Genomic DNA, 27,174 nt, shown 5'->3' on the forward strand with positions numbered 1-27,174 from the left:
AAGTCTTGTCCCCAGTGAAGGAAGGATGAACTCCAAGAAAAATATTGATATACCAAGATGCAGACTTTTTCTGGAATCGCAGAAATACCCAAATGGAGATGTAATACTGCAAAGGTTAATCCTTTGAAACTTTTAAGAAAATGTATCTAAAAGATGGAGGTCACAACACTTCAGTGGTTTAGGTACTTCTTTGTTTTATTTTAAAATTAACTTTAATTTTTAAATGAATGAAATTGATTTTCCCCTCTCACCTTCATTCCTTGGCCATTTAAAAAAAAAAAGAAAAACAAAATCTGTGAAACAAGCGGACATAGTTAAACATGTCAAATTCCCACATTGGCCATGTAAAAAAAAAGTCTCATTCTAAACCCTAAGTCCATTGCGTCTCTTTCAGTAGATGGGGTGCTCGTTTTATCATTGGTCCTTTGAAATCATGGTTCTATATTTCTCTAGTCTTTGTCTGCATCTCAAAGATTCTATCTAGCATTAGTTTTCTTAATAAGAATGTTTGGAATTCCTCTATTCTATTAAGGGATTAATGTAGAATTATATTGTATGTACTATTTTAAAATTTTGTCTTTTTGTCACAATGAATTTAACAAACATTTCCCTATACAAAGATGAGAAAAATTTTGCAAACATTTCTATACAAAGAAGAAGAGAAAAATTTTGCAGACGAGGGCTTAAATTTCTAGTTCCTCCATTTGGTAGTTTTCTGTATAGTTTAAATATAACATTATACTTCAAACACTGCCCTGAATATATCCCTTCTAAACTTCCTGCAGCTCCTGTTGTTTTTTTAAATCCCCATCCAACCCCACTTCTTTTTTTGTATTAGTGTCATTACTCCATTTCTTTCCTCTCCACCTCACCCAAGAAAAGTTCTCTCTTGTAAGATATAAGTATAATAGCCACACATTGGCCGTGTCTAAAGTGGCGGTTTTGTATTTGACCCTTATTCCATCACCTCTTTGCTAAGAAGGAAGAAGCATGATTTCTGGATCAGGTTTCTGGAGGTGAGATGGGTCATTAATTTGATGAGAGTTCCTAAGTCTTTCACAAATTGTTTGTGCTTGTGTGTGTTTATCAGACCTCTTTCAGTGAAATTTGCTACAAGGATTTATTTCTTGTAAGCTGTTTCCCTTCTTATTCTAACTACTTCATTTTATTCACAAAAACCTTTTTAAATTTATGTAATTGATACTGACCATTTTATCTTCAATGATTTTCTGTATCTCTTCTTTGGTAAAGAATTCTTTCCCAATTCATAGTTATGGGAGGTGCCTCTTTCTCTACTTTTCTAATCTCTAATTTTTTTAAAAAAAGAGATATGACCTTTTATGTCTTGATCATATATTCATTTGGAGCTTAATGTGGTATGTGGTATGAGATAAGCTTCAAATGTATACTTCAGGGTTAAACTTCTTTTTTACCAGACTATTTTCTACTTTTCACAACAGTGAAATTCTGAGTACCTACCTTAATAGTTGAAGTCCTTGGCTTCACTGAATACTACCCTACTATATTGGATTGCTTCTCAGGCTTGGGGACCTAATTTGTTCCACTGGTCAACTTTTCTATTTTTTCAAACAGTTTTGATGATTACTCCTTTGTATTAAAGTTTGAAATCTGTCTGGTACTGCTAGGCCCCTTTCTTATTTCTTTTCATTATTTTTTCCCGTGAGATTCTTGACCTTTTGTTTCTCCTGATGAATTTTTCTATTATTTTGTACAGTTCTGTAAGGCAATCCTTTGGTCATTGATTGGTATAGCACTGAACCTATAAATTAATTTAGGAAGTTTTTTTTTTCATTTTAAAAAACATTGGTATGACCCAAATATCAATAATTAATCTCTTTTTAATTTAATTCGTAGATCCAGCTTTATCTCTGAAAAGAGTGTTTTGTAGTTGTATTTCATTCTTGTGTATGTCTTGGTAGCTGGACTCCAGGATGTTCTATACATTTTGTAGTTATTTTGAATGGAATTTTTCTTTCCATCTCTTCCTGCTGGGTTTTATTGGTAATATACTGAAAGGCTGATGATTTTTTTTTTCTTGAGGGTGTGTGTTATTTTATATCCTCCTACTTTACTAAAGTTGTCAATTGTTTCTGTTTTTTAAGCCCAATCTTTATATGGGGCAGCTAGATGGTACAGTGGTACACAGTGGTACACTGGACTTAGAATCAGAAAGAGTCCTTCTCATGAGTTCAAATGTGGCCTCAGAAACTTACTACCTTATGGGACCCTGGGTCACTTAGCTCTGTTTGCCTCAGTTTCCTCATCCATAAAGTACAGCAGGAAATGGCAAACCACTCTAGCATCTTTGCCAAGAAAACCCCAAATGGGATCCTGAAGAGTCGGACAGGCCTGAGACTACTTGAGAATAACTAAGGGACTGCAGTGGTGTCTAACTCAAATAGAAACTGAAACATGATTTAAAATCTTAGTAGTCAGTGTCTTGGAGTCTCAGAGTCTCCCCCCCCCCCCCCCACCCCCACCCTTCCTTTACAAATTTAGTCTCTCCTTTAGAAGGACATTGCATTGTATCTTATCCTGGTCAAACTTCACCCCAGGCCTGAATTGACTGAATCTGCTCAGATTTAGGTGGAGACAGATCCTTCTGTCTAGATAGCCCAAGACTGGGAGTGGTCTAGCATGATGGAGGGCTAGTCTGATAGAACAAGTATTTCCTCTGAAGATAGAATGATCAGTTCCTGTTGAAAAGGTATTAAGTGACCTAAATCATGTACTCAGGACCTCATTTAACTATAGCCCACCACCTAGTGTTCTGACCCATCAGATGCTGATTGGCACCCCTTGGGAACACGTATTCTTCAAAGAACGTATAACCCCGTACCCCCAAATCCCAAATCGAGCCAGTTCTGAACTGGCCCCTGTAGTGGGGCTCTGTTTCAACTGAACTCCCATGCAATGCACGTCAAACCAGCTTGAAAGAAATTAAACTGTGGACACATGCACCCTAATTTCATTTGTCTCTTTCTTAGAACAGATCGTAACTTATTGAGGTTCAACGAAACTGATCCCTGCTTGCTGCATATGATTTAGAAAAGGACAAATTAGCACTACTTGTGTTGTATTGTATTTTTTTTATTTTGTTAAACACCTCTCAGTTACCTTTTAATCTGGTTCTGGCAGCACAGGGGTGGGGGAAGGGCAGTTTGCAGGCCCCTGCTGATTATCCTGCAGTTTCACACCTCTGCTAGTCTAAATCATCTGGGAGAAAGCATAATTCTCTTCCCTCTTTGCTATGCTTATTCTCTCAATTTTTTTTGGTCGTATTGCTGTTGCTAGTATTTCTAGAATTGTATAAAATAGTTGTAGCAATGAATTAAAAAGTATCCATTAAGTGCTCACTAAATGCATACTCCATGATATGATAAACTCTGGGGATAAAAACTGCAGATTGAGACAATCCTTGCTCTCAGTGAGGTCACATTTTTTTTAATTCTTTTTTTAAGGAGGTAATTGTGGTTAAGTGACTTACCCAGGGTCACACAGCTAGTTAGTGTGTCAACCGTCTGAGGCCGGATTTGAACCGAGGTCCTTCTGACTCCAGGGCCAGTGCTCTACTCACTGCACCGCCTAGCTGCCCCCCAAAATTCTTTTTTTTTAAGGAGGCAATCAGGATTAAGTGACTTGTCCAGGGTCACACAGCTAGTGGGTGGCTAAGGCTGGATTTGAACTCCAGGGCTGGTGCACTATCCACTGTGCCACCTAGCTGCCCCACATTCTAATGAAGGAGACAGCACATTGAGCTGTGAGTCAGAAAGAAAGACTCAATGGCGGTGACAAAACAGATGAGAATAGCTCCTCTTGAATCATTATTTCCACTGATAAAACCAGAGCCATTTCTGATTTTGTACCATTTGACAGTGCCAAGGTCTTTGTTGGCAAAAGTTTCTTTTCTGAGTCTTTATCAGTTTAGTGCTAGACTCTTAACAGACATTCCATAAATACTTGTTGATCAAATGATTAAAAATCAACAAGCCCCCTTTGCATCAATGAACTGTCATGGTTAATAAAACAGTTGACTGCCACAACAAATCTGTTGAATAATTGAAATCCAGTGCTCCCTACATGAATATCAAAGTACTTGTCCTAAGCATATTTTGGAGCCTACTTTCCCTAATCTAATCCACTGTAATCTGGAGGTCTTTTGGGACAGTTGAGGGGAGGGGTTGCTTGGCAATGAAGGAATATCTTGGGCCATATTGTACTGCATTATTAGAGGAGAGAGAAGGAGGGAGAGAGCAAGGTAGAAAAAGAGAGAGAAGGGGGAGACAGAGACACAGAGAGAGGCAGAAAGAGACAGAGGGAGGGAGAGAGAAAGAGGAGGAGACAGAGAGAGGGGAGAAAGAGAAGGGGAGAGACAGAAACTGAGAGACACAGAAAGAGGGAGGCAGGGAGAGAGGAAAAGAGGGAGGGGAGATAGGGGGAGAGACAGAGAGAGAGGGAAGGAGGGAAGAAGAGGGAGGGGGGGGAGAGAGAGAGAGAGAGAGAGGGAGAGAGAGGGAGGGAGGGAGAGGGAGAGGGAGGCTGAGTGTGTTAGTTTCTGGCTGTCTCTAGGGTTGACTAGGCTTTACTGCAGAGTCATTTGTAGGATGTGATAAAGCTTTCCCTGTGGCAGATGAAATAATCGCTGTGGCAGGCAGTTCAGTCAGGGCAGCCACGAAAAGTGAAAAACATTATTTCATGGTCTGTCATTTTGATTTAAGTATGCTAAAGTTGGTCATAATTCTCCACTGTGTTTGTTTTTTTGCCTTTTTTTTTTTTAAGAAAGAGTGGAGGGCAGTAGCTGCCGTCAGGCCTGCTGAGTTTCCCAGCCTCTAACTTCAGTTTGGACTCCAGCTCACTGCTCTCTGCTGTATGAGGAAATCCTTCTGTCAGGTGGCACAAATGGAATTCTAAACATAGTCTCTTCCTCACCCTTCCTCGCATTCCCTCCCTATCAGCTGAGGTACAAGTTTGAGGTCTGAAGTCTGGAGGAGATGACTGAGAATTAAGAAGCCAATCAAGGTCTCTCTTGAGCTCTTTCTTACTGAATTTGTGTGCTTCTTTTAGCTTTTTTCTTATATCACACTGTGGCCTTCTTTCCCAAACAGATATATGGAAGAACCTACATCACTGGTGTGTGTGAGGGCATGTGGATGATGGGGCTCCTACGATGGAGAGGACAGAGGGGGAAGTAGGCTAGGGATCAGATAAGGGACATAAGCAGGAAGAGTCTTAAATCACACTTCACTAATCTGAAATGGTGGAAAGGAAGCCAGATATAGACCTTTCTGGGTCTTAAGATTGTCAAGTTCTGAAGTAAAACAAAGCCATGAGTTGAGGAATAAAGTATCTTTAATCGAGATTAACAGGGAAACAAACCCACCACCATGGGGGATATCCCATGAATACAGAGTGCAACGGATTTCCTAACTCCAAGATCCAGGCAAAAGCTTCTTAGACCTTTAGGAGAAGATGGGGAAGAGGTCCCATAACCTAATAAGGCCCTGTTATGAGACCTCCAGTGGCCCTTGGCAATCTGGGCAAAGAAATCCCTTTCATTCTGGCTGTTTCATGCCATGAATCCCAAATGGAAGTGGGCAAGGACACTAGAAGCTGAGATTCAGCTAGAGCTAGGTGCCCCCACAAGGCAAAATACCTGGGTGGGGGGGACGTAGGGTGTGGTCCAGTTCATCTTAATCAATAGTAAATATCTTAAGAGTAGGAATGTAAAGACATTACTGAAATTCTGACATTCAAGATTCATTTAAGGGAGTGACAAGTAACATTTGGTATCAACAATTTTTGTTATTATGTTAGCGATTGTCATTATATTTAGCCATTTGGGTGTACCCAGATTTTATGGCAGCCTCCTGGAAAGTTGAATCCTCTTCATCTCTTCTATGTGGCTTGTGTCAATTGAATTGGACTCTACCCTCATGTTCCATCCACATTTCTATGCACCCTGGCCATCTCCTTGCCATTTGCCTTCCAGACAGGAGCTCTGAGCTCTCTCCAGACTACCGAACCTCCTGACAATCCTTGCAACTTTGGAACCACCTAGGACCATGCACCAAAACACAAACACGATGGTTCTATTGTTCAGACTCCAGCCTCCTTTTCACATCCCTTTTATTCACTGCCCTGTCATTATATGTCTACCCATCCTCTCCTTTTTCTGACTCTTGGTCTGGAAATCAAATCCATAACACCATGTTTCTGTGAAAGGCCTGCCAGTTGACTCCTCTCTGACTCCACTCATCATTCCTGTGACTTCCTAATCCAAACCACCTCTCCCCAGTCACCACTCTCTTTTTTGTGCTGTCACCTTATTAGAACATCCTCAGGACTGAACACATCACTTGGCACATAGTAAGCATTTATCAAGTGCTTTTTATTCACCTGAATCTCAGCTTGTTCTGTACAGACAATGCAGGTATGGGACTGTATAGTGCCATAGATGTTTCTATAGATATAGATGTTTCTGCTGCTTTCTGAGAGCAGGATCAGGGGATGTGAAAAAAACATGCCCATCAGGGGGCAGATCTGAGAATAAGGGAGAAAATGGTGTGAAACAATTGGTTTAGGCACAAGGTCTAAGTAGAACAAATACCTAACCTATACTGGGGCCCTCTCCAGTTGTCATGATTCAAATCGGGCTGCTGGACCCAGACGACTCTGGAGGAGAAAGTGAGGCTGGAGGAGAAAGTGAGACCTTTGCACAGCCCTCCCTCACTTAAATCCAATTCATTTGCATGTCATGGCATCATCTTCCTGATGTCATCCCCTCTTCGAGAATGAAGGACAAACAACAACCTCCCCCACAAGCTATATACCTGCTCTATGGTGGCTGAGGTATCAATGTATGATCCCCAGGATAACATAAAGCTTGATGCCCATTTGGCAATGACTTTGAGATATGGCTGGAAGAGTAAATCTGGGGCCTGAAAGACCAAATCTAATTAACTCTATTGATGGCATCATTTTGCCAAGTGAAGTTAAGGGGGCTAAAGTAGTAATCATAATGAAATGAAGTGTATAGTGAGTTAGCTCTGGAGTCAGAAAGACCTAGATTTGAGTCCTTCCTTTGACACATGCTGGCTATCTGATAAGTCACTTCATCTCCTTTCGTCCCACGCAGATCTATAAATAAACCTATAAGTTATAGAACCCATGATGCTCTACACGGGTAGAGGAAATTCTTCACTAGGAATCCCTTATTCCAGTGAATTCACTTGTGGTCCAAAAAACTCACTAAACCGTGGATACTTTGTTGGATCTTTTATTAATCCACGTCTTCTCATCCTACATGATTGCTGTCAGGTAAGGGATGCAGTAGCTAGAACACTAGACCTGAGTTCAAGTTTGACCTCAGATACCACCTCTGTGACCTGTGGCAAGGTGTTTCACCCCTTCCTCAGTTTCCTTATCTGTAGAATGGGGATCATCATCATAGCTACCTCCGAGGGTGGTTGTGAGAATCAAATGAGATGAGACCTGTACAAGCATTTTGCAAACCATCAAGTACTATCCAAATGTTAGCGATTCTCATGTCCTTGTATACATCTTCTCTAGATAGGCTACCCAGCTTTCCTCTAGATTTATTGACACTGCCTGGACGCCAAGCTAACGCGATGCCGATCAGCTGAATGTCTATCGGTTATTCCTTCCCTCACTCTATGACTGATCCACTGAGCTGGATCCTGAACCGACCAGAAGGAGTAAGGCAGAGCAAGATTGCCTTTGGGGAATTGCATAGTTTTATTAATCATGCCAACCTTCTCCCTGAAACAAAGGCCTGTCTTCCCAGTACATAGAGTGCTGGACCTCGAGTCAGGAAGACCTGAATTCAAATATAGCCTTGGATAGTTCCTAGCTGTGTGACCCTGGTCGGGTCACATAACCTCTGTTTGCCTCAGTTTCTTCATCTGTAAAATGGAGGTAATCGTAGTGCCTACCTCCTAGCACTGTTGTGAGGCTCAAATGAGATAATAATTGTAAGGAGGTTAGCACAGGGCCTGGCACATGGTGGATAGTATATACATGTTATTTATGTTGATGATGTTTATGGTGACGATGTTGTGATGTGGCTATGGACCATGAAATATCACCATAATTGAATAATTAAAGGAGAGGCTCACCTAAGGAAGGTACATAGTGGACGTCAGTAGTCTACAACAGGGCTTCTTAGACATTCTTTCACTCGCGACCCCTTTTTGCCCGAGAAATTTTTAAGTGACACCCCCACCCCCCAACAACTCTCTGAGGAAAATAATACAAATAATATTTTTGAGGAAACTGAAGTTGAGAGAAGTTAACTGACTTTAACCAAGGATCACACAGTTGGAGAACGTCAGCCGGGATCCGAATTCAGATCCTCCTCCCATGATGCTGCGGTCTCCCTTAAACTGTTACTTGTGTTATGGTACTTGCGTGTTTGCTTTATCCCCTCCGGCATTAACAATCCTTGTTCTCAAGGAGCTCCCAGGAGAACAGCAGAGACAACATTCAAACAAGCTCAGGACAAACTGCAGACAATCAACAGAGGGAGGGAATCTGGAAAGCTTTCCAAGGTAGGATTTTAGCTGGGATGTTTAGAAAGCCAGTTAATTACCTCTGTCTCTTAGAATCCTTGGGTTTCCATCAAGGCCCAGCTTGTGTGCCTTCTCTTGAAGGTCCCATTTACTAGCTCTCTTTCCCTCATCAAATTCCTTTTTAAGTCCAACTCTGTGTACCCCTTTTATCTCCCCAATAAAAACTAAGTTCTTTGAAGACAAGAAGTATTTGTTTTTGCCTTTCAATATCAAGGATCTAGCACAATACTGCACTTAACAAAAATTGATTGATTTGAATTGAATATACCTGGAAAAGGTCACAGGATGAGAATATCATATGGGGATCATTAAATAAAGAGTATAATTAGTAAGTTCTATTTATTTAAGGAAAAAAAAACATAACCGAAACCATTCTCAAAAAGGACTTTGAACAGTATGGGTGGGGTTGGGGTGAGGGGAAAAAAATCTAGGATACAAAAAGTTGTTTCTGAGAAATTAATGCCATTTGGCAGGATAAGAAAAGGAAACAGATATGTGCCAAGTCATCACACTTCCTGGAGAGCTGTTGGGTTCCATTTTACTACATAAAAGATGGGGAAATGCTAGTGAGGGTGTGGATAATACAATGTTGGCGGCTTTCTCATGGAGCCAGGATCCTTATCCACAGGGAGCAAAAGAGAATAAGTAATTGTAGATAGACCTCAGGAAAATGTACGCAGACCAAATTTGGTCCCCTGAGTTGAAAGAATAAAAGGAAAAAAAAAAAGAATATGTCCCGTGAGAAGGGAAGGAACAGACCAACCAAAAGCTAGAGCCACAGAGCATCCAATTCAGAAAATATGGATGGTACCCTAGGGAGGGAAAGGGGAGATTATAGTGAACTACTAATGATGAATGTCCAAAAAATGAAACAGCTTGAAATTCTGTATCTAACTAGCAGCTAGTCTAACAAGTCATGTAGTTTCCCTATCCAGAATAATAAACACACTGAAATGAGAGGACAAAATAAAAATATGGGGCTGATAGATGCACACTCTGTAGATCACACCATTCTTAAGGCTGAGCAGGAAGAAACATTTTGCTGCCTGTAGGGAAAAATAATCATTTAACAGACTGAGAATTTTTTCCATGGGCCACTCCCTCCACTCTGCTGGGTCTCTTCCTTCAACAAAAAGTGTCAGCCTTCATCCAGACCTGAAACATCCTGGGAATTCACTGTCCACCACCATTTTTGTGCCTCCTTAATGCATTGTCTGTCTGTCTTAACCACCCACCTTGGCTATGATCTTGGTATTGCCACTTCCCGCTTGCATAACCTCGGGTTTCCCTGACTTGTGTCTCGGTTCCCACTTCTGTAAGATAAAGGGGTCAGAGCAGAGAGAAGAGGTCTTTGAAGTCTCTTCTAACTGTAGATCCTATCATTCCTTTTGGATGATGCCTTAGTTGTCTTAGTGCCATACTCATATAAGCACTCAGATAAGGAATTAACTTCGATGTGAAATGCATGAGGCTTGAAAAACACAAAGTCCAGAAAAACGTCCCAATTCTGGAGCCCAGTGGTTGACGTCACTGACATAAGGTAATTATGCCCAATTTAGGTCCAATCTTACTACACAGCAACCCATGTTCTAGATCTTTTCTTCCTTTTCGTCTAGAACAGGGCTGTCCAACCTTAGGTTTTTATTGAAACAATAGACAATATATTTTGATTTCCCATTTTAGTGAGAGCTCTGCAGTAGCATTTATGTAAATGTCTATTGTTGTAGGCAGACCGTATTTTGGACGGCCTTGGTCTGGAACATACCTTTCCTAGGTTTCACTTCTTCATGGCCCTTACCTCTTTCATAACAGTTGTTTTTCGGTCTCTTTCAGTCACGTCTGACTCTTTGTGACCCTGTTTGAGTTTTCTTGGCAAAGATACTGGAGTGATTTGCATTTCCTTTTCCAGCTCACTTTAGAGATGAGGAAACTGAGGCAAATAGGGTTAAGTGACTTGCCCAGGGTCACATAGCTAGTGAGTGTCTGAGGCCAGATTTGAACTCAGGAAGAGCTTGATGCTTTATCCACTGAGCCATCTACCTACAGTAATGATAACAGTAATGATAGTTCACATTTATTCAGTGCTATAAGACCTGTAAAGCATATTATTATGTATATCGTCTGATTTGATCTTGACAATGACCCTGTGAAGTAGGTGTTATTATCCCAATATTATACATGAGGCTCAGAGGCTAGTAAGTATCTGAGGCTGGATTGGAACCTTAAACTTTCCTGACTGTCTGGTCCAATGCTATTTCTACCTGCTGCTACTTCCCAGCTTCTTCATTTATCTAATAAGGATAGTTGTTGCTAAGTAACCTGGGAAACTAATCTCCACTGAATAGTGATAGTAATAATAGCTTGTATTTATTCAACGTCTTAAGGGGTATAAAGCACAACACTCCTGGGGTTAGTAAGGTTAATGGCTTAATTGGAGTAGTCTAAGCCAGGTAGCTATTGGCATGTCAACAATGTATTTGTATCCCTAATGCCTAGCTCAGTACCTGACACATAGTAGGTACTTAATAAATGTTGTTGATTGATCCTGGAGGTGATGCCGTAATGCAAGGGAGTCACTTGAATGGTGGAAATGTTCAGTTTTGTGACAGGCTTTCTGGGAGAGATATAGAATTAAGAGGACTAGGGAAAGGCTTCTTGTAGAAAGTGGGATTTTACCTGGGACTTGAAGGAAGTCAGAGAAGGTAGTAAGTGTTGCTGAGGAGAGAGAGTGTTCCGGGAATGGAGGATAGCCAGACAAAATACAGGGAGCCCAGAGATGGAGTGTCTATTTATCAGAACAGCCAGGGCTCCAATGTCATTGATCAAAGAGTATGTGGTGAGGGGGTACGGATGTAAAGTGTAAGAAGACTGGAAGGCAAGTTGGGGTACAGGTTATGGAAGGACTTGAACATTTAAGTCACTTTCTTAGCATAATTCCATGTTGTTTTTCATAGTCTCGGACTATTTCACAACTCTACTGAAAATGTATGAATATCTGAGGCAGCTGATGGCACGATGTGCTGGGCTGGCAACCAGAAAGACCTGAGTTCATATCCCACCTCAGATACTTACCAGCGGTGTGATGCTGGGCAAATCACAAAAACTTTGCTTCAGTTCTACCATCTGTAAAATGGCGATAGGCTCAAAGTGAGTGTAAAAATCAATTGTTTCCGTTTTGGCCAGAAACCCTGAGGGTCTTCTCCTCTCAGATTGATTTTTTTTTTTTGTCTAGGTAAAAGACATCATTCTTTGCCTCATTTCTTCTTACCTAGTCTTAATCAATAAATGGGTGTTGCCTCAGATAAAATGATACCTGGGAAAGACCTTAGCTTTAAAGGGTCAAGGTCTCCCACTGTATCCGGGGCCATCTTTAGTCTTCCTGACCTATATCTTGCCACTTGACCCAGATGGCTCTGGAGGAGAAAGTGAGACTGGTGACTTTGCATAGCCCTCCCTCACTTAAATCCAATTCTCTTGTGAGTCATGACATCACCTTCCTGATGTCATGGTTGTCTTTGAGAACAAAGGACTAATAACAAGAAGAAGATAGGCTATTCGGGATCATTGATATCACTTGTGTGTTTTTTGAAATAGTTTTAGAAGCCAAATATGGTCCAGCAGATAGAATGGCCATGACCTTAAGCAGGTAACTTTCGTTCAATCCATAATCTCTTTGCACCTGTTGACTTATTTATAGACTAGGCAATGGAAACTTATAGTCTCAGAGAGAGTCACCTGAGAGATCAGAAAGGTGGTGACTTGCCCACAGTCTCAAAGTAAATGTCAGAGGTGGGATACGAACCCAGTTCTTCCTGACTCCAAATCTAGCACTCTAGCCACTGCTTCTGGCTGGCATAAATGGATTGACTTCCTTCTACCCCAAAGGAAAGTTTAAATAATCAAGCAGCTTGTAAAGCACTTTGAGGGAAGAGCTAACTGTACTGGTAGCATCGTTATTGTAGCGTGGGAGAACACAGGTCAGGGAGACGAGACACTCACACTGTTGATTACAAGTAAGTCATTTAAACCTCTCCTAATTTTAGTTTTTCACCAAATGGGAAGAATATGTGCCCTATCTACAAGAGTTGTTGCGTGGAAAGTGCCTTATAAATCATAAAGCTCTCTATCGATATAAGCTGTTGTATTATGAAGGAAATAACAGACAGTGGTATATCTTATTCTGTCTTCCCTTCAGGCTTCTCTTTACCTCCTTCTCTCCCCCTACCTGCCCACTTCAAATTCTCAAAGCCTTTCATTGTCTTCTTTCTTTTCTAAAGCTCTATCAAATATAATTTAGGCATCAGTTTTAGGAGTTAGATGAGCTCTAATTTCTATGATTTTATGGCCGGAAAGATAAAACAAATGGGCAATCCTTTGACCCCTTTAGAGAAACCTCTTCCAATGAATACTGAACGAGGGAAGGCTTTCAATAGCTTCAGCTCTAAAAAACAAAGCTGTGATTCCAAGTAGAAATTAAGTCGGAGTGGTGTGTGTGTGAGATGTGACTACAAAGCAATGAGCCTGATTCTACAAGTCTCACGTGAAAAACGTCTAGTATAACTTTACAGTCACACCTCTACAGAATTTTCATCATAGCTCCCTTTCATGTGCATTGTTTCCACCTAGAATAAATGATTTGACCAAGAGAGATTTTTGCCAAACATAATTTCTGAAACAATGTTTTAGCTGTTTCTACTATTCCTCTTCACTGACAGGGCCATTTCATCTTAGTCCTGCACATAAGAGGAGTTTGAAAAATGAGAAAAAAAACTTAAGATATTCCCCCACTTCTTTGTTAAAGGATAAAATGGTCTTTTAAAATGCCTAGTATTTTTAAATGGGACTCTCAATTCCTCTGCAATTTCTAAAGAGTCTTAGAGAGTTGCCTGGGGACCCCAAGTGATATAGCACCTGTCCTTGGTCAATGAGCTAGCATGTATTAGAAACAGTATTTAAACCTAGGTCTTGCTCGCTCCAAGGCTGGATCTCTATCCACTAGGTCTGTCAAAAATTATTATTTTCTGAAAAACAAACTCTGAAATTGGGAAAAAATAAAAATGAATGAGACAGGGAGCTCAACCCAGTGGAGAGAAGGTCAGCCTTGGACTTAAGATCCAGATTAAATTTCTGCCTCTGAAACCTAACTAGCTCTGTGACCTGAGGGAGGTCACTTCTCTGCTCCCCAGGCAACTTTCTAAGGCTTTCTAAGAATACTAGTTGGTGGGTAAGTCACAGATCTGCAAGTAACAGAAAATGTCTAAAGGAGTCCCTTTCATCCATAAAATCACAGGGACCTCCCAACCCCATTCCCCTCTCCTCCCCGTCCCTCCCCAATGAATGAACAGTAATTTGTTTACCAGTTACATCTAAATATCATAATATTTGCTCATAAACTCATATTTCAATTAAACAAGTAATGTACTTTTTGGTTAATTTCATTATTTTTCATATTCCATCCACTTAAAAAAAGAAACGTGATGTGGTAAACAGAAATGTTGGCATCTCGGGTGTCAAGCCTGAAAAACTCCATACTGCCATCTTGTGGGTTCAGAGGCTCCAATGGCCGAGGAGGGAAGAAACAATTCTCTCTCTACAGCGTCATGTAGTTTAGGGGAAGGCAGGGGAAAATATGATTAAGAAATATTTCTTCCTCTGCCTGATCACTGGTAGGTGGGATCAAGGACCCTTTGCAGTTGGGATCACTAGAGAGGAAATCTTTTTTTTTTTTTTTAATGGTTTTGTAAGAAGACACATCTCGTGCGCTGGACTAAGCTGTGGTTATGGGTGTTGGTTAGCATTTATTTCTCCAGGATATTCAGACATTATGACATAGCCACTTTAGGGGCAATCGGGGTAGTGATGGTGGAGAGGCGAAACGAGGCCTGTTTTTACTACCACCCTTAAAATGATGTTTCATGTTGTTTGTTTTTCTCCCATCCTTGATTTTATTTCCTGGTCCCCTCCTCTCCTTGGCAGTCACCCTTGCTGTATTTTGCTTCTGGCTCAGGAGGTGGGCACATGTCCTATTCACTTGAAAGAAAGCCATCCTCGGTTTAAAAAACAAAACAAAACAAAACAGTATTCTACCCATCCTAGAGAGGGTGGAAGGCAGTCTCCCTAATTTGGACTGGGCCTCTGATGATGAGGATGGAAGCTTTCTTCCAAGTTAGATTTATTTCTTTCTAAGCAGAACTGCCTGTCCTGGCCCTGTCTGCCTGTTTCGGGGGCTGCATAGTTATTTCCTATCCCTCCTCCCTGCATCTCCCTTTCATTTTCTGTTTTTTTTTTTCTTCTCTCTCCTCTGCCTGGGGACTCTTACCAGTCCTCTAGAGATGGACTACTGAGCAAAGCCCCTGGATCCTTGCATACCCTGGCAAAGAGGCTCGGGGCCAACACATTTCTGGGGAGCTAAGAGAATGTGGCTCAGGAAGACATAAGGCAGGACAACCTGGGAATTTCCCAGGAGCTCCCTGGGGAGGATCCCTAGAGCCCCAGGCTAGCAGCCAGCTACATGGTGTGACTGGGAGAAGGGTTCACTTGTCTCAAGATATTTCCCTAACTTTCAAAATTCCCACCCAAATTTATTCCTTTAATTTAGGGTAGCAGCTCTCAAAATAAGATTCAGAGATACCCAGGAGCCCTTGGGATTTTTTCATGGCATCAAAACTATTTTTATTATAATACTAATATATTTTAATTTCTAATATGGTAAATATTGAGAGATATATAACCCACATAAACAAGAGCTCTTTGGGGAGGGGGAATACTCAATTTTTAGGAGTATAAATGGGTCCTGAAGCTGCAAAGTTTGAGAACTATTGATTTAGAGTGTATATTAAAAGACCATATATATGTGTGTGAGTGTGTATATAGACACATACCTGTGTGCATAAATCTAGGTATATATCTATACAGATGTTTATATATAGATATATTGATGTCTACCTAGATATATCTATGGATCTCTAAATACATACATACAGATATCTATCTACACACAAGCTTTCTCTCTTTCTCTCTCTGTCTTTGTCTCTCTGCCTCTGTCTGTCTCCCTCTCTTTGTCTTTGTCTCTGTGCCTCTCTCTCTGTCTGTGTCTCTGTCTCTCTCTCTCTCAGGAGTGGCAGCTAAATAATCACTGGCCATGAGTACGTATTAGTTTTTCACTTGAGCCGGGTAGTCCCCTAGGGAGTGGATTAGAACAGGTAAGTTTTGATGAGGAGAAAGGCTCTAGCCCTGTGTCTGGAGGCCTTTTCACTCAGGACCATTGGCATGAGTTAAGACAGTATCCAGAGCTGTATCCAACAATTCTGGTGCCCAAGGAAGCAGCATAAGAAGTTTATCTTCATAACAAGCTTGAAATTCATGATGCAAAAATAATACAGACTGGGCCTCTAATGTCACAGGTAGAGGAAATTGGTGGATGAGGAAGCTCCCTTTTCCAGGGCAGTTCTGTACCTTCTCTGACTTGCTCAGGGTCACATGGCCAGTATGTGCCAAAGGCAGAATTTGAATGGATGTCATCCTGTCTCTCATGGGGCCAGTATTCTGAGGCCATTCCACCACTGGGATGATGCTCCTGACTCCTCCCATTCAACTAAATTCATCTTAATTATTTCTTGTTTTTCTTTCACAAAAAAATAAAGCAAATTTAGTTGAGTGGAAAGGGAAGAGAGTAGAGTGTAGAACTCTGAACGTTGATCACACATGAAAGTAGTAAATCTTGAAATTCAAGGGTGGAGGGTGAGTGGTAGGGGACAGACAGGGACCTTGGGACACCTTGAGAATGCTGTTGGAGAGCCTTGGAGGCAGGAGTGAATGGACAAGGGGGCCAGGCTTGTAGAAGCTCAATCAGGCCATCTGGTAGTTTTCTAGTTTACTTATTCTTGTTAACTAGGTGTTGAATTCAGTTGTTTCTGCTGGCTAAATGTAAACATAACAAGTTAAAAATGTAAAAATGTGTTGGCTAAATGTAAATATAGGAAGTTAAAAACCATTAAAAATTTTTATTTGAAATTTTTAACCCTCTCCGAATGTTGATGCCTTGGAGAAAAGCTCCAGCTACTCCACCTTAATGGGGAGAATGGTAGAAATGGTTTCATTGGTTGATCATCTTCTCTCCTTTGGGATCATTTTATAATCCCCAATTTAGTGACCACTGCCTTAGATACACAGAATAATAATGATGATGGTAACTAGCTTTTATGTAATCATTTGTAACGTGCCAGGCACTGTCCGAAGTGCTCCCTATAATATCATCTCATTTGATCTTCACAACAACCCTGGGGCATAAGGGCTATTGTCATCTCCATGTTATGGTTGAGGAAACTGAAGCAAACAGAGGTTAAGTGATTTGCCCAACATCACACAGCTATTAAGTATCTGAGGCTTCTAGGCGGAGCACTTTATTGCACCTTCTTTAGGTCCCTCTAAAAGACCTATAGGCCAATAACGGTAGAGTCAAGGATAGAGTCAATGTCTTCTAAGTTAGGGGAGAGAGAAGGGGTGGGGAGAAGAGGAGAGGAGAGAAGGGGAGGGGAGGAGAGGGGAGGGGAGAGGAGAGGAGAGAAGGGGAGGGAAGGAGAGGGGAGGGGAGAGGAGAGGGGGGGAGAGGAGAGGAGGGGAGGGGAGAGGAGGGGAGGGGAGGGGAGAAGGGAGAGAGAGAGAGAGAGAGAGAGAGAGAGAGAGAGAGAGAGAGAGCATGTTCATGTGGTTTGGACATTGATGTGGGAAGTTCAATGTGCTTTATATAGATGAATCTCTACACTCTACTCCAGATATTTTCTCTATCTCCCATGCCTGGAAAGCTTTCCTTTTTCATCACTACTTCTTGGCTTCCCTGGCTTTCTGTAAGTCCTAAATAAAATCCCATCTTCTACAGAAAGCCTTTTCCTAGTCTTCTTAATTCTAGTGCCTTCCCTCTGAGATTACTTCCAATTTATCCTGCATACAGTTTGTCCGTACATAGTTGTTCAAATGTTGTCTCCCTCATTAAATTGTGAGCTCCTTGAGGTCAGGGGCTGTCTTCTACCTTCCTTTGTATCCCTAGCACTTAGCACAGTTACAGTAAGCACTTAATAAATGCTTATTGGATGATTCAGATGGACATTTCTGGCACAAAACCTTCACAGACACATGCCAACTGTGGCATGAGACAGCCTCAGGGACGTAATACAGAGAGGATTCCCTTGGCATTTACCACAGGCACTTGAAGACATGTGTTTCCGTAAAAGCCAGCTCATTGCTTACCTCCACCAGGTCTGGAGTGAGGCGCTTGGCCTTCAGCCATTTTTGGACTCTTTCTGTTTTCCTCAGGACTCTCTCAATGCTGCAGTTCTTTGAACCAGAAACCGATGCACAGATTCTCCTATCAGAAAGTTCATTTTGGTATTTACTTATTAGCCTGGAAATCTCTACTGGGCGCCAGCTTTTGGTATCATCGGAGTAGTTTGCAGGGTAAGTGGAGTAGTAATCCGGAGGGAGTTTGAGGTGGGAAGCAAGCCAGTTGTCAAACCTGCAAGAAAGAAAGTCCTTTTTAGGATCAGGCAATTGAACGAAGAGCTGCACATGCATGGGGCAGGGGGGAGGGAAAGGGAGAAAGGGGGAGGGGCATTATTATCCCTTTAGAAAGTTTTAGAATGAGAGAACCCTAGGGAAAACTAATTGAAACCCCTCTCATCCCCTGATTTAGCTTTACAGATAGAGATCCACCGTTGTTAGTTTGGAAGTTGGATGTTGCAAGAGGTAGGATTAATCCTAGATTTAAATGAGCCTACCCAAAACCAAATAAACTGAAGGAAAGAGGAAGGTGAAAGGAACAGGAACCAGGGTAGAATGAAACTTTATCTGGTCCCTTCTGAATCTGAAGCTAGACGGGCTGGACTGAATCCTGCCTCAGCCACTCACCAGCTGTGAAACCTTGGACAAATAATGTCACCTCTAATGACCCCAGCTCCCTTTTCTTCAAAATGGCCCAGAGAATTGTTAAGGTCTCTTCCTGCTCTAATCAATAAGATCCTTCATCTCTAGAATCCCTAAGACCTCTGTGAAGAAGGGTTACTTTTCATCTCCTTGAAATCTTGAGCTTTTTGAAGCGAGGGAGGCGGGGAAAGGGTAGAGATGTCTATGTTTACAGGTGAGTCCCTAAATAGGGCACCAATGACTGGAAGACGAAAGAGGATGATAAGAAACAAAAATTATGCTATCTTGGACACTGGTCACAGAATCTCAGAATGTTGAAATGTCAAATTGAGCTAGAGGGGATAGAGATTCTCAAAGGGTGGTTTGCAGACCCCTGAGGGTCCCAGAGACCCTTTCAGGGGGTCTATGAGGGCAAAATTATTGTCACAATAATACTAAGATATAATCCTTTTCTGACTCTGTGAGGCCAAAACAAACCAAAATAACATATTACAACAGATTCAATGCAGAACTAAGCTAGAAATTAAAGAGATTTGCAAAAATAGGTAAAAATATAATATATAAATATGTAAAAAACCATTCTCATTAACTTTTTATTTTGGAAAATATAGTTATTTTTCAAAAATGTTATTTATATAAACATGCTTATTACTTTTATTTGTAAATAAATTAGTTAATATTTTAAAATTTATCAGTTTTAATCTCTAATACAGTGAATATCAGTAGATATAACTCATATTAACAAAAGCTCTTGGGGGTTAAGAACGTAAAGGGAACCTGAGACCCCAAAGTTTGAGAACTGCTGATCTAACCCAATCTTCCTTATTTTATAGATGAGAAAGGTAAGGCCCAAAGAGATGAAGTGATTTGGGCAAGGTCTCACTTCTGGCCACAAACAGATCCAGGATTAGAAAGTGCAGAGGGAGGTAGTGTCATATAGTGGGACTAGAACTGGACTGGAAGTCAGAGGACATGAGTTCAAACCTTCATTCTACAACTTACTACCGGTGTAACCCTGAACACATCATGACCTATCTGGGCTCATCTGTACTAAAAAAAAAAAAAAAAGAGGTTTGACAGGATTATCTCTAAGGTTCTTTCCAACTCTGAATTCTAGGAAATATTTTGGTCACTCCAGAGAGGGAACTGATGAGTTCTGAATGCAAACTGAAGCATACTTTAAAAAAAATTCTTTATTTTTATCTTTTTATTTGCTCATGTTTTCTTTTGCTTCATGGCTGTAACAACAATGCTACTTGCCGCTACTGTGGCTGCGTAAGACCAATAACACCAGTGCACAGGAGGGCTGCTAGCACAGGTTCTTTGATCTGCTTTTCTAAGGAAAGCAACTTTTAACAATCTTACTTTAATTAAACATACATTTATCATTCACTTCGTTCAGGGGAAAAAGTCAGCACCCTGAACTTTTAGAGAAAATGCAAACAGAAATTACAAACAGGAATTATGAGCAGAGAGAATAACAGAAACCAACAGACAGGGTTCTATGTGTCTGACCAAATCACAATATATAGTTACCAAGAGAGAGAAGCACCAACATCTGGGTTTTCAAAGTGTTGGGGGAGGTGGCAGGGGAGGGTCTCAACAGCTACCCAGAGTCTCATCGGGCCAAATCACCAACACTCTTCCAATGAGTGAAACCCCCCAAACAAAACACCCTCAGATCATATATACACTTCTCAGGGCCCTGGGGCTCAGTACCTACTTAGCAAAAGGGTATGGGATCTGGGCCCTGGGGCTTTCTTGTTTCTTAAGCAGGTCATCAAAGACTCTTGATTCAATCAAAGACTCTGATTGAAACAAAGGCAAGACTCATCAAAGGTATTTGATTACCTCAGTGCTGAGAAGCATTCCCGAACAAAAGACAACAAAAAGTCCCACTTTGCTTGCCACTTACATTTGAAAGGCAATACTCATCAAAGGTATTTGAGTGCCATAGTGCTGAAAAGGCAAAAAGTCCCACCCTGCTTGCCACCACAATGGCTAATATGGAAGTACGTTTGGTATGACTTTAATCAAAGGACTTGCCTTCTCAAAGAAGGAGGAGGGACAGAATTTAGAACTCAAGATTGTTCAAGGTTCTTTTACATGTAATTGGGAAATATTTAATAAAGTTTGAAAAATAAAATATTTTAAAAAGGGAATATTTTGGTCGATGACCTATCCTAAGCTCTCTGAGGGTACATTATAGCAAGACTCTCTTTGGCAGATGAACAAAAAGAAACTCAGAAATGTTGTTTTTGCCCTCAGCCTCTGTGGAGGGTAACCCTGTGGTCGAGTTGAAGCCAAGAGGCATGAAGGTTGTTATGTTAGGATCATAAGTTTAGAGGTGTAGGGGACTTTGGAGGCTAGTCTAGTCAATTCTTCCATTTCACAAATGAGGAAACTAAAGTCCAGAGAGAAGAGGAGCAGTGTGGCCCAGTGGAAAGAGTATTGCATTTGGAACTAAGAAAATCTTAGTTTGAATTCTGGTTTTCCCTTTTATTATCTGTGAGTGACTCTGATCAAATCAATCACTTAACTTTTCCAGAACTCAGTTTCCATTACTGTAAAATGAAGGGGCTGGATTCGATAACTCTAAGGTCTATTCTTGTTCTAAATCTGCCATCCTGTGAACTTGCCCCAAATCACAAGGTGGTTAGTAGGTTGATACTCTAACTAGGATTTATACCACTGTATAATGCTTTCCAGTGCCTGCTGCTGAGTATTAGGGTCTGGTTGGCTCTTAAGATCCTTGGTCTGGAGTAGAATTTATTATTTAAAAAAAGCAGGGGCAGCAATCATGATCTCAGACAAAGTTAAAGCTGAAATAGGTTTAATTAAAAGGGAAAAATAGGGAAACTACACTGTGTGTCACCAATATGATTCAATATTGCTTTAGACCATTTAGAATAACTAGACAGTATAAAATGCCTGAGAGTATACCTGCCAAAACCAACACAGAAACTATGTGAACAGAAATATAAAACATTCTTTATACAAATAAAGTCAGATTTAAATAATTGGAGAAATATTCATTGTTCCTGGGTAGGCAAAGCCAATATAACAAAAATGACAATTTTACCTAATCTATTTATTCAATGCCATCCCAATTAAATTACTAAAAAAAAAAATTACTGAGAAAAAAAATCATAGCAAAATTCCTTTGGAAGAACAAAAGGTCAAAAATTTCAAAGAAACTAAGAAAAAAATGTAAAGGAAAAAGATTCAGTAGTACCAGACTTTATTTATATGGCAGGAAATATGAAAACTATCTAGTACTGGCTAAGAAATAGAAAGGTAGATCAGTGGAACGGAGACATACAATACACAGTAGTAAAGGACCATAGTAACATTGTGTTTGACAAATGTAAAGATTTAGGTTTTGGGGGTAAGAATTCATTATTTGGTAAAAATTGTTGGGAAAGCTGAAAAGCTGTCTGGCAGAAGTTGGGCATAGACCAATATATTAAACCATATACCAAGATAAGGTCAAAAGGATACAAGTAAAGAGAGATAAAACAAGAAAATTAGAAGAACGTGGAACATATTACCTATCAGACTTATGGATAGGAGATTAATACAAATAGAAACGAGAGATAGAGAGAGCATTGTTTGGGTGTAAAATGGATAATTTTGATTATATTAAATTAAAAAGTTCTTGTAGAAATAAAACCAATGCAGCCAAAATTAGAAGGAAAGAAAAATGGGAGGAAAGCTTTCAAAGGCAATCTCTCAGACAAAAGTCTCATTTCTCAAATATATAAAGAACTCTGTCAAATTTGTTAGAAGTGATAAATGGTCAAGGGATAAGAATAGGCAGTTTTTTGATGAAGAAATCAAAACTATATATAATTGTATGAAAAAATGCTCTAAACCATTATCAATTAGAGAAATGCAAATGAAAATAACTTCGAGATTTCATCTTACACCTATCAGATTGGCTAAATTGATAGATACCTTTCAAATGGGAAATGGCTAAACAAGCTGTGGTATATGATTGTGATGGGATGCTACTGTGATACAAGAAATGACAAGCCAGTTGATTTAGAGAAACATGAAAAGACTTGGACCTATGAAGGAAGATGCTATCTACCTTCAGAGAAAGAATTAACAAATCTAAATATGAATAGTATGGTTTTACATGTATGTATAGGTGTGTGTATGCATATATAATGTATATGTTTTATACATGTGTATGTGTATACATATATGTGTGTGTATGTACATATGTGTGTGTGTGTGTGTGTTTAGTTGTAGCCTTCTGGGGGTGTGTAGGGAGGGAGAAATAAAATAAAAGGTGAACAGCAGAGAACAAAAGAAAACCTAGAAGGAAGCAGAGAAAAGCTGGGTAGCTTCAAAAACAACGTGTAGTATTTATTACATAGGTTTTTTAAAAAAGTAAACAGTTTAAAGTAGAAATTTATTATTTTACATTGAATCCTCTCACATTCTGCTGTGGACATAGAAATGTTCATTTTTTCTTTTCTAATTTGGTATTTAATTTTAAAATGAATAAAAATATTTTTTTAAAAAAAGATCTTCAGTCTGTCTTAGCAAAAAGAGTTCACACTCCAAGGTAGTGTGGGAGAGACTGAGAGTGAGGAAGAGGGAACAATGTCTCACCTCTGCCACCGATGTGGTTATGACATTTATTCTGAGCTCAATGGAAAGTAGTTTAAGATGCTTCTACACAGTAGGAGATGGGAAGGTTAAGGGAACATAGGTATGGAAGTCAATGCCAAGGAATCAGCCAGTGCCTGGTCTCAAGGTTGGGAATATAAAGTAGCACTAATATAAAGTAGCACTCCTTTCCTCCCGAATACACCTATTTAGGAGTGTGCCAGAGCCAGCCTGAACTAACTGAGGGGGAGCCTATTGTTAAATTTTGCTGTGTGAGTAGGCATTTACAAGTCAGAAATCAGCAAATGCTACAAATTGATTTGTACCATTGATTTCTTATTTTATTGATTATCTGACTATGGATTGCCTAGATTCAAGAAAGTGACGGAGAAAATGGTAGTAATCTAGATAAACTGAAAAGTATCTTTGGCACAACTCCCCCCCCCCCCCAGCCCATTTTTAAACATATACCAGCATGCCTTTGCCTATTATATTTACTTATTATACATATCTGTCAAATTTGGGTAGATTCTGTCACCCTCTGGGAACACTTTAGATGATCCAGAATCACAGGATGTCAGATCTAGAAGAGACTTGGAGCTCTCATTTTTGAGATGAGGAAATCCAGAGAAGGAAAGCTGGAAGAAGAATCTTCTATTTAACTACTTTGTACATGTGTGCATGTGTATACATTTATATGTATTTATTGACTTTTTATTTATGCTACATATATTTTATACCCATTAGGCTATAAGTCACCATGAGTAAGGATCTTTTCATTCTTTGTCATTGCATGCCTAGAGACTAACACGGTTCTGGGCACATGGTAGTTTGGCACATGCTTGTTGATTGATTGATGAATCCAGGTCCTCCGGTTCCAAATTCTGGACTCTCTACTACACCACATTTACAGAAAGTGCTTTCTTTTTTGAGATAATTAATCAGTAAGAATCTTTATTTAAGTGCCTAGTATGTGCCATGAATTTGAGGCGAAAAGATCTAGCAATTTGACAGTTATTCCTAATGGGCACCAAAAGCCTTCTAAATCTTGTCAGAGATGGACCCAGGTAGGACTGTGTGCTAGTCTGTCTCTGCACATTTTTATCGCAGGCATGTGTAGAAACTGATTATTTTATGGCAACTTAAATCTCCCAGGCTATAGGTCTATATTTTTGTCCAGCACCAACTAGAAGAGGCCAACCTTAATTGTAGGAAGAAGACAGAAGAAAGGAGAGAATTATCACCCAGGAGTTTTTAAAAGACCTTGGGTCATTTATCTGGGGAAGAAATGGAACCTTAGGAAAGCATTGCAGTCCACCTGTCTCTAGCAGTGAGTGCCTATGTGTAAGAAACTTAGCATTGACTAGGTCTTCTCACTGTTACGGGCCACATCCGCGGCATGGGAAACTTGGGGCATCAGAAAGCAACTCTGCTGTGAGCTCAGTTCCTGGTCTACGGCTCTATACAAAGCAGTGCTATAGCCATTAAAAGCAGGCCTATTTATAGAAAGGAAATGTTTAAATCTCTGCTTAAATCTCCCCCCTACCTCAACTTTAAATGTCATATTGAGGGCTGAAATCTGGCTCAGTTCCCTCTGTTTCCCAAGCCATTGCTAGGATGATTAAAAGGGATTAAAACAACTCTAGCCCATAAATTCCATACTGCTTTGTCTCTAGCAGAGGTCCTGGGAATACAGGGTTTTTTTTTTTTTTCCTTTCAGAATTATTTGACCGAGTTTCTGACCTGATTTCTTCTTTAAAGAACTTCTTACAAATGGATGTCCCGATGCAGGCGTTGCATTTGTCAAGTCCCAGGAAAGTCCGGCCAAAATTGTAGCTAGATTTGACCCGGGGCACCAACGACGGAGCAATGAGAGTTTCCGAGGAAGAAATGCAGCTCAGGGTCACAAATTGCAGCAGGGTCAACAAACCTAGACGGGGAGAGCCCAAGGGACAGCTAATCAAAGTCTCCATCTACTGAGACTGGACGTCCTGCCTTTAGGCTGTCTGCTGCTTACCCAGCTTGAGGCTGGCTGAACCTTAGGGCAAGACGGTGAACCGACCCCAAACCACTTGAATTAAGGGATCAGATGCCATCCCGATCCTGCGGATGAGTTTCTAAGTTTGGGGGTTTGGGTGGGAAGGAGCTTGGCTCTCAAGGGGCTGGGCTGGAGGACTGGGGAGGAGGTGAGGAAGTACATGGAGGATGCTGATAACACAGGTTTCCATAGTTACTTTTTCCTCTGCTTGGTGCAGCTGCTTTGACTTCTGCTGACCCTCCCCTCCACAGACTTGGGAAACACAATGGTCAGGGCTCATCCACAGAGCCTGAAGTGAAATTGCAGGATATCCTGATGGAGCAGGAAGAATGCGTGCAGGGCTTGTGACCCTCTGCGCTCTCCAGCAGAGAGAAGTCCCTTGATTTCCCAGATGATATTTCAAAATGGTTTTAAAGAGGCAAGCTCTGGATTTAACCATGAGATTGTCAGGATCAGAAGGATTTTGAAAAAAGAAAAAAAAATGATTATATACCATGTAGTAGTTCAGCATATACACGGTCTTGGAGTCAGGAAAATATGGGTTCAAATCCCACCTAAGACGTTTACTATCTGTGTAATCCCGGGCAACCCACTCAATCTGTCTGAGAGTACTAGGGGTGCTTATTTGTAAAACACGATGCTAATAGCATTCATCTCAGATGTCTCAAATGAGATAAAACATACAAAGTGCTTTGCAAATCTTAGGGCAAGAGATGGGAGCTATTATTATTATTATTATGATTACTGTTTGTTCTTGGTATTGAAAAGTTATTCCCCTCTTCATTTGGTGAAGTTCAAGTTGAAATTGTTCTGGGGCAAGTTGCAATTTGGCCTTTATTCTTTGATCTGTTGCATGGGTGGATAAATTATTTTTTATAGTTCAGTAAAGCACTGGGGCAGTCAGAAGGCTCAGTAAATAGAGCCCTTTGCCCAGAGTTAGGAAGACCTGAGTTCAAATCCCACCTCGGACACTTACTAGCTGTGTGACCCTGGGCAAGTCAGTTAATCTGTTTGCCTTAATCCACTGGAGAAGGCAATGGCAAACTGCTCCAGCATCTTTGCCAAGAAAACCCCATGGAAAGTATGGTCCATGGGGTCGTGAAGAGTAGACACCACTAAACAGTAACAAAGCATTGGGATAGAGATTCCTCTTCCACAGGCTCACTAAAATTGTCCTAGGTACACCTCCATTAGGAGAGAGGATGACAGCAATGATATACATTTCATCCTGTTTAATACAATTTTTATTTCAATTACTACATATACATGTTTTGAAAGCTTTCAGTTCCATGCAGCTTAGAGATTATGATTAGATAGGGCAGCATCTCTTTAATAGAATTACAAGCCTTCTGAATGGAGCCACAAAAGAACATACATATTTCATGAACATTTGCAAAAAATTGCCAATGTATCAGAACACAGGGAAAATGCAAATAATGCAAAAAGGCCCAAAAGAAAATACTAAACACATCCTTTTCAGACCATAACACAACTAAGAAATAATTTTTAAAAAACAAGACTTAAATGGGTTGAGATAATATTTGCACAAAGCACTTAGTACAGTGCCTGGCACAAAGTAAGCCCTCTATAAATGCTTATTCTCTTCCTTTCCTCACCCTAAATTTTATTTTGTTCAATGATAAAGCATATATTTTTTCTCCTCTCCTCTTTCCTCCCCCACTATTAAAAAAACCCCAAAATAAACCCTTGTAACAAATATGTATATTTAAGGGGAAAAATCCCATTTTGCTCATGTACACGTCTGTCTGACAATGATTTTATCATTAGTCCTCTGGAATCATGGTTAATCATTGCATTGATTGAAGTTGTTAAGTCTCTCAAAATTGATCATTTTGTATAGTGTTGTTGTTGTAACATAAATTATTTTGTCAATTCTACTTACTTTATTCTTCATCAGTTTGTATGTCTTCCCAGGTTTCTTTTGAATTATTTCTTACATCATTTCTTAAAGCAAAATATTATTCCTTT

The 27,174-nt window shown here is 40.3% G+C and overlaps 1 protein-coding gene across 1 annotated transcript in view; it reads right to left on the bottom strand.

The window, feature by feature from the left end:
* The window catches only part of DIPK2B (divergent protein kinase domain 2B), a 63,921-nt gene extending 38,639 nt beyond the window's left edge, over window positions 1-25,282 (bottom strand). Inside the window, exons 1-2 of the mRNA XM_036746048.1 lie at window positions 24,891-25,282; window positions 17,856-18,120 (exon numbers count right to left, since the gene is read on the bottom strand). Coding sequence (XP_036601943.1) covers window positions 17,856-18,120; window positions 24,891-25,120 — 495 coding nt within the window. The 5' untranslated portion in view covers window positions 25,121-25,282. The remainder of the gene's footprint in view (window positions 1-17,855; window positions 18,121-24,890) is intronic.
* Between the last annotated feature and the right edge of the window lie 1,892 nt (window positions 25,283-27,174).

This window comes from Trichosurus vulpecula, chromosome 2 (assembly GCF_011100635.1).
Source record: "Trichosurus vulpecula isolate mTriVul1 chromosome 2, mTriVul1.pri, whole genome shotgun sequence".
In the NCBI taxonomy this organism is placed as follows: Eukaryota; Metazoa; Chordata; class Mammalia; order Diprotodontia; family Phalangeridae; genus Trichosurus; species Trichosurus vulpecula.